The 14272-nt window shown below is 40.7% G+C and overlaps 1 protein-coding gene across 2 annotated transcripts in view; it reads left to right on the top strand.

Moving 5' to 3' along the window:
- The window catches only part of ankrd50 (ankyrin repeat domain 50), a 36581-nt gene that overhangs the window by 20059 nt on the left and 2250 nt on the right, over positions 1-14272 (top strand). For both annotated transcript variants that reach the window (XM_028008624.1, XM_028008625.1), the window contains exon 4: positions 9912-13456. In XM_028008624.1, coding sequence (XP_027864425.1) covers positions 9912-13453 — 3542 coding nt within the window. In that variant the 3' untranslated portion in view covers positions 13454-13456. The remainder of the gene's footprint in view (positions 1-9911; positions 13457-14272) is intronic.

Here is a 14272-nt window from a genome sequence, read left to right as displayed (position 1 = left end):
ACAGATGAATGAAAATCACTCCAACCATGATGCACATTTTTCACGATCCATGCTTAAACATGAAAGCATAGAACCTCGGGTAGTGCAATATGGTTTTGTTTTGCAAGCATTTAGGACTGGTGGGCCAGGCATCAAAGTAAAAATAAACCAACAAATTAAATGTTTTTGTTGTTGTTTTTAGTGTGTGCATCTGCTTTTGTACAGACCTCAAATTGCCTTCTCAGCTCTATTCTACTTGTAACTGAAAACGGCATTTAACTTAAAAGTTAATTCTTAGGCTCCTTTTGAGGAAGTGGGTGATTTCTGCCATCTTGGCCATGGCATTTGCAGTGACTTACCCAACTCAAGTTATTTGTTGTCCCTGACTTGTCTGTTGAAGAAATTACATGGTAGTATTTTCTATCCCTGGTTGCATTACTCCATAAACAGATGAGGTGATGGTTGTTGTAGTTTGTGGCACAGTAGAGTTGGGAATCTATAACTTAAAGATTGGTTTACATCAAGTTGCTGTGCTCCCACAGAACCAACCTCCTTTTTGGTACATATACATCTCTTGTTTTGAAATATTTTCTTTTAGTTGAGCACCATTAATGTCATCCTGCTCTTGCTCAAGTAATTTTTACTTTGATGCTGAAAGTACTTGCTGTGATCTTTTGTGTTAACATGAGATGTCCTCGTGCTGAACTTATAAGCTCACAAGTTTTGTTTTTGCATCCCTCAAAATTAGGTCATAAATGAAAATTAAGATGATTAAGCTTTGGCTTTTGTTAATCAAGTCCTCTTCTTAAGGCATCACAGAATAAATCTCATATTCACACCCATAGCTGATAACACTGTCTAATGCATTTACCATAAACCTTCTGTGTTCCAGTTGTGATTGACAGTCAGATGCTCTGGTAGAAGATTCTGTAACATACATGTTATGTTTCATCTAAAAGAGATTAGATACACTTATCATTAGATTTCCAAAGTTTCATCTAAAAGATACTGGTACTAAAATCAATCATTTAAAAAAGTACAACTTAGTAGTTAATCTTTCAAAAAATTGTAATTGTAAATTTTAGAAATTTATTATTGTAGGACAATTATGTGTACCTGGTGTAATTAAATGGATGTATTTTAACTGCTGCTGCATTTAGCACTAATCTGTTTTTTTTTTTGTGGATATCAGATCAATAATATAAATAAAACAGAAGACTTGCGTCCTAAGCAAAATCATGTGTTTTATCATCTCGTCTCGATCTAAATAAAATGAAGATTGGTTATATTCAGATGGAGCTGCTGCATCAATAACCAGTGTGATTAATCCCCTCATACAGACAGACGGGTAACAATGATCAGTGTAGCTCAAAGGAAAATGAAACAAAACATTGTACAAGCTGAGCTTTAGGACTTGGAGATGAAAACCTGCAGGAAAATGAGATGTTCATGCATTGATTAGATGCTGTTTCAGTGCTTAAATATAGTCTGCTGAAGCTGTGAAATGTAATATCTCCAACTTCACAAACTGCGTCTTCAGAGTTGCAGGAACTTCAAATCGATATGCATCATCATTAGAAACGTCAGCATTTTAACTATCAGATTTTTCTTCCAGTCGTTGAAAGGGGCTGTTGGCCTCCATTAAGAAGAGGTTAACCACTTAAAAACCATGAAGATGAAGTCTTCCGTTGGGGATGAATCATAGCTTTGAATAACATGGTTTTATTCCAGTTTTAGTCTGAGGAAAATGGGCACACCACAGATCTGCTTTGATGAGATTTATGCTGCAAGAACTTTTGATATCTTGGTTTTACTCATTTCCTTGAAAAATGACAAAATTTCTTCTGATTTAGTGCTTTTATTATTAGAAATATTCTAAGTTGGGGAAAATGTTTAAAAAGAAAGGAGGAGGTAAAAGTAGAATTCACATTTCTTCAATATGAAAAAGACACTTTCAGGATATTGTGAGAGTGTTTGTCTGCTTGGGGGGAAAGTTAGCCCACCCTATCAAGGACCTGAACCACGTCTCACACCTCTGCTCTGCCCACCATGAATTGAGCTTTATGAATTCAGCTTACCATAGAGACAGGAGGGATTTACCACCGATGATCACAAATAAAAAGAGCAGCCCTGTTTTTAAGAGTGCGGCCTCCTCCAACCCTCTCTTCAGCCCTGCGGGTGAATCTGACACGAGTGCAAGCGGTCCCTCCACAAGAAGGTCAACAGAACTCTTGACTTGATGTGTTTTGTTTTCCTCACTTTTTTAATGCTTTCTTTTTGGTCAAATGTAAGCACTCATAGGAGGGAGCATGAGATCTTCTGGCTGCCTGACAACACAAACACTGCCGTAAAGCAGTGAGGATGGTTTATTTCTTCTGGGCTTAGGAATTCTCCCCATAGAAAGACAAAGAGTGCTCAGCTTGATGACTCCTCAGTAAATGACGTTCTGTGGCATTGTTTTGGACAGCTGTATGTAAAGTGGTTTCGAAAGTAGCAGACTAATTTTAAACTTTTTTTACAAGAGGTTAGACGCCGACAATTTTCTTTGTGAGGTGGAACTAACAGCCCAAAAGACTTTCAAACTGTCTCCAAAAAGTTTTGGCCATTCTTGAAGCTTCACCAGAGACACTCCAGTTCAGAACTAAGTCATGGAGCACATTTGACGAATCCTCCCTACCACAAATCCCTTATTGTCCTTTTTAGACACAATTTCAGAGTAACAGGACCAAGGATGCCACCTTTAATTCACTTTCCCTCCCTTTATTTAAACCAGCTAACAAGCTGAATTATGTCCATATTCTTGTATGAGTTGTCGTCTGTGAGGCTGCATGCTGAGCATCACTTTGGATGACTTGAAGACCATAATCCCTGCTGAATACAGTAATTTACCATCATGCAGTCTGACAGCCGAGCTAATTACAGGTGTACCGTGTCTGCATGTGTAACACCTCAGATCCCTCCCTGCAGCAACTCAACAAGGTGCATGGTGAACAAAGTGGCTGGCCTCCACCTCCTCTTCTGAGGTGATGCCCTTCGGTATGTGGCAAGCCTGTGCCACTTCTATGAACTTAGGATTTTTCATTTCAAGACTGTGGTGCAGACTTGCTAGTTTTTTTTATATACAGTTGAAGGCTGTTATTAAGTTTTAATTTGACCTTCGCAGGAATAAGAATTCCTGGGCCGTTTCTCGGCTGGTTTGGCTGCGGGGGGAAAACATCCTAAAGATTTCTCATACCACACAGCCTGCGTGCCAAGAATGACTCTGCAACTACTTGATTCCACAGCAAACTTTTCCAGCTTTTCCGAATGCTTGATCAGCTGCATGGACTTGCGAAATCTTTCCAGGGTCAGGGCTTTTAGATGGTCGATAATAACTTGATGGCAAACAAAAGGCTCTGGATGAGCTAGAGGGAAACATTTTCTGTGCAGGTGGATGGAAACCTAAATGGGGTCACATGGAGGTCAGCCAGTGTACTGATGAACAGAAACAAGAGAGCAGATTGAGGAAATCAGATCCTTTGTGGGGCAGGGAACTCTAGAAGGTATTGTAGAGGAAAACAAAAACAAAATCAACATTGCAAACCTCTTAGTTTTAAAGAAGGAATTTAAATTGAAGAAAAGAAAATTAAACACTGAAGTTTCTTCCCTCTGCACATGGTTTGATAAATGCTAAGATTCAGTGGAGATCATGCTGGTTATGTGTTTTATAGTTGTGTTTCAGGTCTACTCCACATATAGCCAGATATATGGGACAACATATTTTTATGCACTTTGGCCTTTTATCCACATGAAAGCTAATTTTTAATATCACTATATATAGTGGAGATTTGAGAAAACTCCACATTTGTGTTTGCATGTGCACATGGGAAAACAAAGAATTAGGCTCTTGCGCATTGCAACCTGAGACAAGTAATGTTCCAATATGTCCACACGCTTGGACAGGATTCCCAATCAACATCGTCTTGTGTTTTAATAACTTTATATTTTAATATGTTTAAAAGTAGTACAGCCTATATAAACAACAAGCCTCCTGGCGCAATGTCTAGTTTCTAACAGAAAGTCATGGTTGTTTTGAAGAAATCTGATTTGGCTGACAGGTTTTAGTTTTGTGCTACACTGTCCCCCTATGTGTTTGGCATATCTGGCATATTTGTGCAGGTTCGTGATAACGAAAACGTTTCTGAAATTGGTCCTGTGAATATGATATATTTTATGAAACAATGTGGCGGATATATTAGTGTACAAGGCCTCACTCTCTGGAGTTTTTTTCTGCCACCTGCGGCCTGAAGCTCAGATGTATAGTGACGACTCAGTCTGTATTCATCAAGGAACAAGAAGAGCGAATGCACCCACATGTAACCAGGTGCAGTGCCTTTGACTCAGCTTCTTGTCATCAACTTAATGGAATTCTATCAATCAAAACTAGAAGAAAAACTGATTAGAGTGATCATATGATTATTTCAGTTTTTTTTTTTTTAGGCAAGTATTTTCTCTCTTTTTTTATCGCAATCTAGCCATGTAAGTAAGCCGTAGAGCACAGATGGATGTAATCCTGTTAACCTTCCCCCATCACCATTTCAGCTTTGTTCAGTTGCCCTACAACAGGTTTGACTGGAAACTCATTCAGTTCCCACAAAAACATGGCAAAAGGCGTGCTTGGGCAGGAATGCTTTCATATGCTTTCTTTTCACTTCACGCTAATTAATTGCCAAAGTGTAATCATTTGCTTCTGGTTAGTTATTACAAAAAATAATTAAATGAAGATGATTTGTTGCACCTTCTTAGTTCAAATTAATATATTTATGGAGGCCCTTTTCATGCTGTTTGTGTGATCAGACTCTGAAAGCCTAAATAGCAGCACACTTTTTGCTGTTTGCAGACTTTTGGAACCTACACTCATCCACATACTTGTGTTTAGGAGGTTGGCGCTCTGGTGTTTTTTGGAGCGGGGGGAATCTGCAGCTGTCGAACAGACGTTTGTTGAGCACAGGTTTACTGGAGAGCCTGAGGAGAATGCAGCAAGGCTTAGGTTTCTGTTTTCTTTGTGGATCCTGTGACTAGAAAAGAACATGTCGAATCAGAGAAGCAGTCACTCTAAAATCCTGGTGATGAGCACGTACCTCTAGTTCCCCGGCGCACATGCAGACCGTCTCGTTTGTCATCTGAACACATTAATCTAGAAAGCAAACAGGCTATCTGTTGTGTGGGGTTCTGTCTCCTGTGGCTGATATCCAGTCTTGTAATGAGCAGCAGCTGGCTCGGAGGCCTGCACTCCGGAGCTGCATCCCTTACCCTGATCAATGTGCCTTTTGTTTTATTTACCAGTCAGTTTTGTTCAGAGAATTATTCTATCAGATAAAACACATAAGATGATCAGAACATGTTCAGAACTCTCACACTTTGGGTTGCCTGAAGTAATGGTGCCAAATGTAAGTGAAAAAGGCCAATAATGGCATCTGGAAGGCTTCTGAATGTTTGCAGCTGAAGAGTCTTGTTGCATTCTTGAGTCTCACGCAACTAAGCAAGTGATAAATTTCACAACTTTCCCTCTTGGTTGTTTACAGCTTTATTGAGCTTTAACATTTATGTGACTTCACAAGTCTATTCAAGAGAAAAGCAAATCTGAAGCGATCTTTTGTTGAAAGAAAAATAAAAGTCTCATAACTGAAACAAAAGAAGATACAGTGGACCACAATTAAATCACTTGTGAAAAATTTGTTCATTTGCAGATTTTTTTTCATTCAGCATATCTACAGTATACAAAAGAAAATAAATGCAGCTTAGTAAGCTGAACTACCTAGCCGCAATGCTACATGACATACTATTGGCTAGCATTTCTAAAGCAGCCAATGCAGGAGTGCCATTCATTTTCTTTGGTGCTGATTGACTAAGAGCCAAGAAAAGGAAAACCGTGGATGATGGCCTCTGCTATAGTTCCAAGATGGTTTCCACTGTGCATATTAATTTGTTTGAGCTGTTAAAGTAGGCAGTTATAAGCATTTTATGAGGGGATCCAAGTATTTACACATTTTAACTATTCATGAAGAAAATTACACCCACCATTAAATTCCAATCTAATTAGTAAGGGCATTAGAAAGTTAAATAGTTGGCTAAATATGAAGGTTTTTATATTTTTATGTGATATAAAAACAGCACATACCTTCTGTTCTATCGAGCAACTCGTGTGAAACATGCAAACATTTGAATATCATCAAGAACAAATTTTTTTGACTTTTTAGTGTTTTGTTAATGTTGATTATGGCTTAGAGTTGAGAACATTTTTAAAACTAGATAACTCGAGCCAAAAAAATATTTAATAGGGAAATTTAAATATTGAAAAATGTGTTTACTTATTGTACAGATCATGTTCTCAGTATTTGGTTGGGGCTCTTTTTGCATTATTTGCTGCATCAACAGCACGTGGCTTGGATGCGTTCAATCTGTGGCTTTATAAAAGTGTTAAAAAAAGCTCAGGTTGCTGTGATTATGGCCTTTAGCTTGTCTCCATTTTGGGCTGTCAAAGTTCCAACTCCACCCCAGTGACGAGTGTAGACTGTCTGGAAATTTGCACTTTTGATTAATGCCTTCATTTTAATTTGTAATAGGAGTGTCATTAATTCATTGTATCCTACAAGTTATCATCAGATTTTCATATTTGCAAGTTGGTTTCACTTTGTTCCAGCATTTTTCATTTGTTAGTTTTTTATTGCTAAGCTGCTTCACAAAATTTTGATTTTCCTTTTTTCTAAACTTGAGAAAAGGAATTTGAAGCTCAACTCCTACAATGGATGTCCAACAAAGCAGAAATTATTGAGTACCTTTCAACACATAGAGAAACTAGAAGAAAATGTCTCTTTTGGCTTCTCTACCACAAATTTTCTTTGTTGCTAAATAAAAAAGGATTATTTTTGTTCCAATCCAACAGCTGCAGTTTTATCTCTTGACTTCTCAGTGAATCTCATAACTGTTGATAATGACTATAGGTGGTGAAACTGTGAATCATAAATTAAATACCCGAACAGTTTTTTTTCTGTTTCCTAGAGAATGTAATGAAGGCAGTGCGGCATCTCAGTTTTAGGTCTCTTGGTTTCCTGCAGGCTCTTTTGGTCTGTTTTCCCTTCTAATGGCCTCTTTGCTATTCTGAGCGACTTTCCTGTCCCAGCTAGAGCAAAACCAGAAAGTTTTGCTCTAGCTGGAAGAAGTATGAGGCTCTCATACCCATGCATGACAAGAAACAAAGTTCTAATTTCACATCTACACTTTTGTTCCTGGGTTAACTGAGGTACTTGGTATTCTGCCTGAAAAGTGAAGAGGTGAAGGAAAAATATGCATTAGCTGGTTTAGCATTAAAAGTTGAATGGAGGACAAATAAGAGGAAGGATGAAAAATCCTCTGACACCCTCAGATGTTTAGGTTTGATCTTTTATGTCTGAAGATTGAACCATTGACTACAGGAATGCACATTAGCACCATATGATTCTCTTGATCATCAACTGTGTTCCTAAAAAAAATCTTAATTTGATATGCGAGTCAGTTTTCCTTATTGCTTCTTGAAAAATTGTCAAACTGCGTAGCAAGCCAAGATTTTAAAGCAGAGGTTTGAAAAATAATCAGTTTTCAGTCAGACAAAGAAAGAATTGCCTCAGGGTCTTTTGGTACACTGAGATACTTTACATGCTTCCCATGAATCCAACTCCAGGACTGTAGTGGGACCCAGAGCAGGAGGTCATAGAGTCAGAGAAGAAGAGTGTGGAACGTGGTCTCCATGAAAACACAAGACTGAAAGCAGGTTTGGGTCCTAAAGCACTTCTAGTGTCCAATCTGTCATAAAGTATATTGCTGGGAAGAGACAATTTTTGGTATAAGAATTCAAAACATTTGCAATGGGTCATTTTTTGTGTTGGGACAAAGTAAAAGCCTCAAAGTTTTTTTTCTTGTTTGTTTTAACGCTCAGTTCCTGTCATGTTTGCAGCTTCAGAAACATGAAGCTCGTCTGCTTGTGTCATTGTTCCTTAGCACGGATGAGTGAACATAAATGCAGCGATTGTTTGCCTCGTATTTACTGACAACATAGTGAAGAAACTTTATTGCTCATTTGTTTGGGACTCCAGCTCTGTAAAATCTCTCTAAGCTGGTCTTTGTCAGTACAGAAGGTTGGTAGAAAAACTCATGATAACTGATGATTCAACAGAAGATAGTAAGATGATGGTGGGGCATTAGAGAGAGAGTCTGCCTATGATAAAATCCAAAATCTCAGTGAGTTCTTTTAACTATTATGGATTTAGTAACTCAGTAAAATATTTTTTGATGGGTCACTGATGCATTCGAGGTGGAGACGATAAAGCAAAAAGGTATCAAGCACCGGTCAGGCAGAGGTCAGTTTATTACCTACAACATTTGCAAAGTGGTTTAAAAAAATCAACACTTTACCAGGAATAGGTGGGGGGATCCACCATACTTTAAAGAGTTTCTCAAACAGTGACAGGTAAGCGGTTGCCAAATAAAGTAACCTAAATAAGTAACCTATAGAAACAAATATTACCTTGAGGCTAAATCACATTCACCTCAAAATTTAAAGTTTGGTACTTGAAAATCAAACATTGGCTGCTTGTGACTTGCAGAACAAAGACTTCAGCCTATTTTTGTGCATTTTCATATTTATAAATAATTATAAACATGAGTTTTTGCAAACGTTTCAAGGACAAAGTGAAACTGTTATTGTGAGCTGCTGTTGGGGGGAGTTTGCTTATCTTGAACAAACCTAGGAGCAGGTGATAAAGACAACCTTGTCCTCCTTCTGTTTACCAGGATCTGTTTACTAAACTGCCAGTTAGTGTTTGGGAGCTGCTGTTAAACATATCAGAGTTATCAGGCTTGCAGCTGTGTAGTCACATTCGGCCCAGTGGGGTAAACTAACTTTTTTCTGCCTGGAAAAATAACTCGGTAAGATGAACACAGAACTTCATCAACCTTTCTGATCTAAACCATGTTATAGAATGGGTTTTATAATGGAAGCAAATGTCTTGGTTCCGTTTTGCTAACAATACTTTTAAACTTAGTATTTTCTCACCAAAATAATAAAATGTAAATATTAAAACCACAAGAAATTTAATGTAAATATTTCAATGTAAATTGATTAAAATGTTGGAGTATATAGAGTCTTTCTGGCAACTGTGTGTCTTTTGTAAGTATTTACTACATTAGCTATGCCAAGGGACCATCTGGTAGCATGTTTTTCCTTTCTCAGTGGACCTCAAAGACCATGGGAAATGTAAATAAAAGAATACAGGAGTGCTGCAGGCTGGACAGACTATAGATGGTTTCAACATGAATGAGAGTCCACTTTATGTCTATTAGCCAAGGCTATTATGAGGCAATTTTCCCATGTCTTACAGAGGAATCCCATTAAAATCATTCATTAGGACTCATTGTGATAATTAACTCTTACAGTAGGCTTTTAAAGATCCATGTGGGAGTGAGGCTTGTGTGAAACATGTACAGGCTGTTGATGTTAGGACTTGTGCTTCCATGTCTCAAATTTTCTCTACAACAGAAACTGAAAGTCTCAGCACTTGTCAAGGCTTAGTTTTCATCTATATTTTTTGAGCTGATTGCAAACACCTGCTGATTTGTTTCTATTTCAAGTAGCCAGAGGGGTTTCGTTCTCACTTCCTATAAAAGGCTCGTCTTTAACAACATAGCTGCTCTGAAAATTAAAGGTTTGCTTCACTTAATCACCTAAAGGTTTATGACCAACAGGTTGAAACTGGATATGAATTCAAGATTAGTTATAACCAATGTGGGAAAAGTGACTCTTTAACTTTATATTCTTCAAAAAAGAGTTGCCATTTGTATCTTCATGCCCATTTTTTTTTTTTCAATTTTTCTATTTATCACCCCACTCATCTAATGCACTTTGTTTTTGTTTTCAGGATTCCGCAAAATCAGCCTTGACGATCTGCGGAAGGCCTACATCGTCAAGGATGTGCAGCAGTACATCCTTCACCGGCTGGACCAGGAGGAGGCTTTGAGGCAGCACCTAACCAAGGAGACTGCTGAGATGCTCAATCAGCTTCACATCAAAAGCAGCGGCTGTTTCCTCTACCTGGAACGCGTTCTGGATGGTGTGGTGGAGAACTTCATCATGCTTCGGGAGATCCGTGACATCCCAGGCACTCTCAATGGGCTCTACCTGTGGCTCTGTCAAAGGCTGTTCGTCAGAAAACAATTTGCCAAAGTTCAGCCCATTCTTAATGTAATCTTGGCGACTTGCAGGCCACTTACAGTCAAAGAACTGTACCACGCAGTCTGGACCAAAAACATGACACTGACTATGGAGGAGTTTCAGAAAAAGATGGACATTCTTTCCAAGTTATTGATCGATGGCCTTGGAAGTACTAAAATCCTTTTCCACTATAGTTTTGCAGAATGGTTGCTGGATGTGAAGCACTGCACCCAGAAGTATTTGTGCAATGCAGCAGAGGGCCATCGGATGTTGGCCATGAGCTACACCTGTAGAGCAAAGCAGCTGAAGTCTCTGGAAGTGCAGGAATTTGCTCTTCACCTCGTCAACTCCAACCTGCAGATTGAGCCCTGTAATCTTGCTCTTTGGATGGTCTGGAATGGAACTCCCACTAAAGACTCTCTGACCACGTCTATACCAAGAGAGCAGGAAGTTCTGCAGCTTCTGGTCAAAGCTGGTGCTCATGTGAACAATGAAGATGATCATGCTTCATGCATTGTACAGCAAGCCCTAGAGCGAGAGGACTCAATAAGAACATTACTTGACAACGGGGCTTCTGTAAACCAGTGTGACTCTAATGGAAGAACTCTACTGGCCAATGCTGCATACAGTGGAAATCTTGATGTGGTTAATTTGCTCATATCTAGAGGGTCGAACATGGAGTTGGAAGACAACCATGGACAAACAGCGCTTACTCTAGCTGCGAGGCAGGGTCATACCAAAGTGGTCAACTGCCTTATTGGTTGTGAAGCAGACATAAACCACACGGATCATGATGGGTGGACCGCGCTCCGCTCTGCAGCTTGGGGCGGACACTCTGAGGTTGTGTCTGCTCTTCTTTATGCTGGAGCCAAAGTGGACTGTGCTGATGCAGATGGTAGAACTGCACTGAGGGCGGCGGCTTGGGGAGGCCATGAAGATATTGTGTTAAATCTTCTTCAGCATGGAGCTGAAGTCAACAAAGCAGACAATGAAGGAAGAACGGCTCTCATTGCTGCGGCATACATGGGGCACAGAGAAATCGTGGAGCACCTGCTGGACCACGGAGCTGAAGTTAATCATGAAGATGTCGATGGGAGGACTGCCCTGTCTGTGGCTGCTCTCTGTATTCCTGCTAGTAAAGGTCACGCATCTGTTGTGAGCCTTCTAATTGACAGGGGAGCAGAAGTTGACCACTGTGACAAAGACTGCATGACTCCTCTGCTTGTGGCTGGCTATGAAGGACATGTGGATGTAGTTGATTTGCTCTTAGAAGGGGGAGCTGATGTGGATCACACAGACAAGAACGGGCGCACTCCTCTCCTGGCAGCTGCATCAATGGGCCATGCGTCTGTGGTCAACACGCTACTTTTCTGGGGAGCCGCTGTGGATAGCATTGACAGCGAGGGAAGGACTGTGTTGAGCATCGCCTCGGCTCAGGGAAATGTGGAGGTGGTCCGAACTCTGCTGGACAGAGGGTTGGATGAGAACCACAGGGACGACGCAGGCTGGACCCCGCTACATATGGCTTCGTTTGAGGGCCACCGGCAAGTGTGTGATGCTCTTATTGAACAAGGTGCTCGCTGCTCAGAGGTGGATAATGATGGTAGAATACCACTGATATTGGCTGCACAAGAAGGACATTATGACTGCGTGCAAATTCTCCTTGAGAACAAGTCGAACATTGACCAGAGGGGGTATGATGGAAGGAATGCTCTCAGGGTATCTGCACTTGAGGGCCACAGAGACATTGTTGAGCTGCTGCTGAGCCATGGTGGTGATATAGATTGTAAAGACGCAGATGGTCGCCCAACACTCTACATAATGGCACTTGAAAATCAGCTGGCCATGACGGAGTATTTCCTTGAAAACGGTGCAAACGTTGAAGCTTGCGACACGGAGGGCAGGACAGGCCTCCATGTATCCTGCTGGCAGGGACATATTGAGATGGTGAGGCTGCTCATCAACTACCACGCTGACGTGAACGCCTGTGACAATGAGAAGCGATCCGCTCTCCAGTCTGCAGCGTGGCAGGGCCACACCAAAGTGGTTCAGTTTTTGATAGAGAACGGAGCATATGTGGATCATACATGCAACCAGGGAGCAACTGCACTTGGTATAGCTGCCCAAGAGGGACACATCGACGTCGTGCAGATACTGCTGGAAAATGGCGCGGACCCCAACCACGCTGATCAATTTGGCCGCACGGCAATGAGAGTGGCAGCAAAAGGCGGCCACTCAATGATCATTAAAATCCTAGAAAAATACGGAGCTACAACATTAAATGGCTGCAACCCTTCCCCCGTTCATACCATGGAGGAGAAAACACCTTTATCAGTGACCGGAAAAATGCATTCCCTCACCATTAAATCGAGCAGTTCTGGCAGCACAGGGGTGGGAGACATGCAGTCATCTGGACGTGGTCTCCCCGATGGACCCGTCCACGCTTTCAGCTCGCCGTCAGAATCTCCCGACTCCACTGTGGACAGACAGAAGTCATCTCTATCAAACAATTCCCTCAAGAGTTCAAAAAACTCCTCTTTAAGAACCACGTCGTCCACGGCTACAGCTCAAACTGTACCCATTGACAGTTTCCATGGAATGACGTTTACGGAGCAGATTCAGCAGCACTCACTGCCTCGGAGCCGAAGCAGACAGTCGATTGTGTCCCCTTGCTCTACAACCAAGTCTGTCAATCAGCAGCCATCGTCTCCATCCAACGAATTTGAATGGTCTCAGCTGAAGTCAGGTCTGAAGTCGGCAAAGGGAACTAAGACAGGAAACGGAACTCAAAATAGCAAAGCAGCTCTGGGAGACAAAAAGAAAACAAAAAACAGTGGATCCAGCCAAGGCCAGGTTTTGGAGTACGAGATGACCCAGTTCGACAAGAGAATGGCTTTCAACCAATCAGTTGCCAATATTGCAGTGAAGGATCCTCACTGTAAGATCATGATCGGTGGTTCCGTGCAACAGGACAGAGGCCAGTGCCAAGACCCGTTCTTCATCCAGTCACAGAGCTGCTCAGAGAAGAAAAGGAACGGGATTATGACCAACCCCAAATATCACCTACAGGGCAACCAGGTCTTCTTGGGTCGAGTGTCAGTTCCACGGACTGTGCAGAACAGGGCCCACCAGGATGTTTTAGAGAACTACCCCATTGGGGAAACAGAACTGAGCCTTAAACAAGCCCTGAAGCTGCAGATTGAAGGATCCGACCCAGGGTTTAACTACAAAAAGGAGACTCCGTTATAGCTGGTAAGAGACCTAACAGTATGTTTTGCACTGAATGGAAGACGTGGTGTGAATAGATTTATCACCACTGTGAAGGAAGGTCAGATTTCATTATTTATGGCAGGAGCATAATCAAAAACTGAAAAATTTAGAAAAATCCAAGCTTTGATTTAAGTACATTTATCAATTTCAAAATCACTTAGGTCTAAATTATTAATACCCTTGTTAAAACTTTGTACAATTGCCTTTTGCCAAAAGTAGAACATGTTTTTTCAAGGTTGGAGCAAACTGAGAGGAATCGTTGACTATTGTTCTGTACAATCTTTCTGGATTTAGAGTCATAGGCCCTCTCTGATCTCTTCACCTCACCCCACAGGTTGTATAACATTTAACTTTAAGGAGGACCACTGATGACTGTGGAAGAAGGTTGATTAGTGTCCACATGATATTTATTTAAAATTTCTTGGTTTTTTAAAGAGTTGGTAAATCCATGGACTTTAGCAAGGTTCCTATGACCTTTTAATAGTTTTTCTTAGTTGTTTCAGTGCATTTCTAACACCACTATTAACATTTGCGCAACAGCTACTGTATTTCTGAAAACAATTGGTACAAACTACAAAACATAGTTGATAATCTGTGTGATAACCGTCTAACAAGTGTCACTTGTTAAAAATGGATAGTTCATTCCTTAAAAGCAAGTTTTCATGTCATAGAAAGTGCCATCAAAATGAAAAGTCCTGAGACCATGTTTATGAACCAGATGGCTTCACTCTGTGTTTTCAAATACAAATAAGTATGATCTTTGTGACCCTGTCTGAAAATGCTCAGTAGAGCCTTATA

The sequence above is a fragment of the Xiphophorus couchianus genome, chromosome 23, assembly GCF_001444195.1.
Source record: "Xiphophorus couchianus chromosome 23, X_couchianus-1.0, whole genome shotgun sequence".
In the NCBI taxonomy this organism is placed as follows: domain Eukaryota; kingdom Metazoa; phylum Chordata; class Actinopteri; order Cyprinodontiformes; family Poeciliidae; genus Xiphophorus; species Xiphophorus couchianus.
The sequence above is the reverse complement of the archived record's forward strand: the minus strand, read 5'-3'. Positions and strand labels throughout refer to the sequence as shown.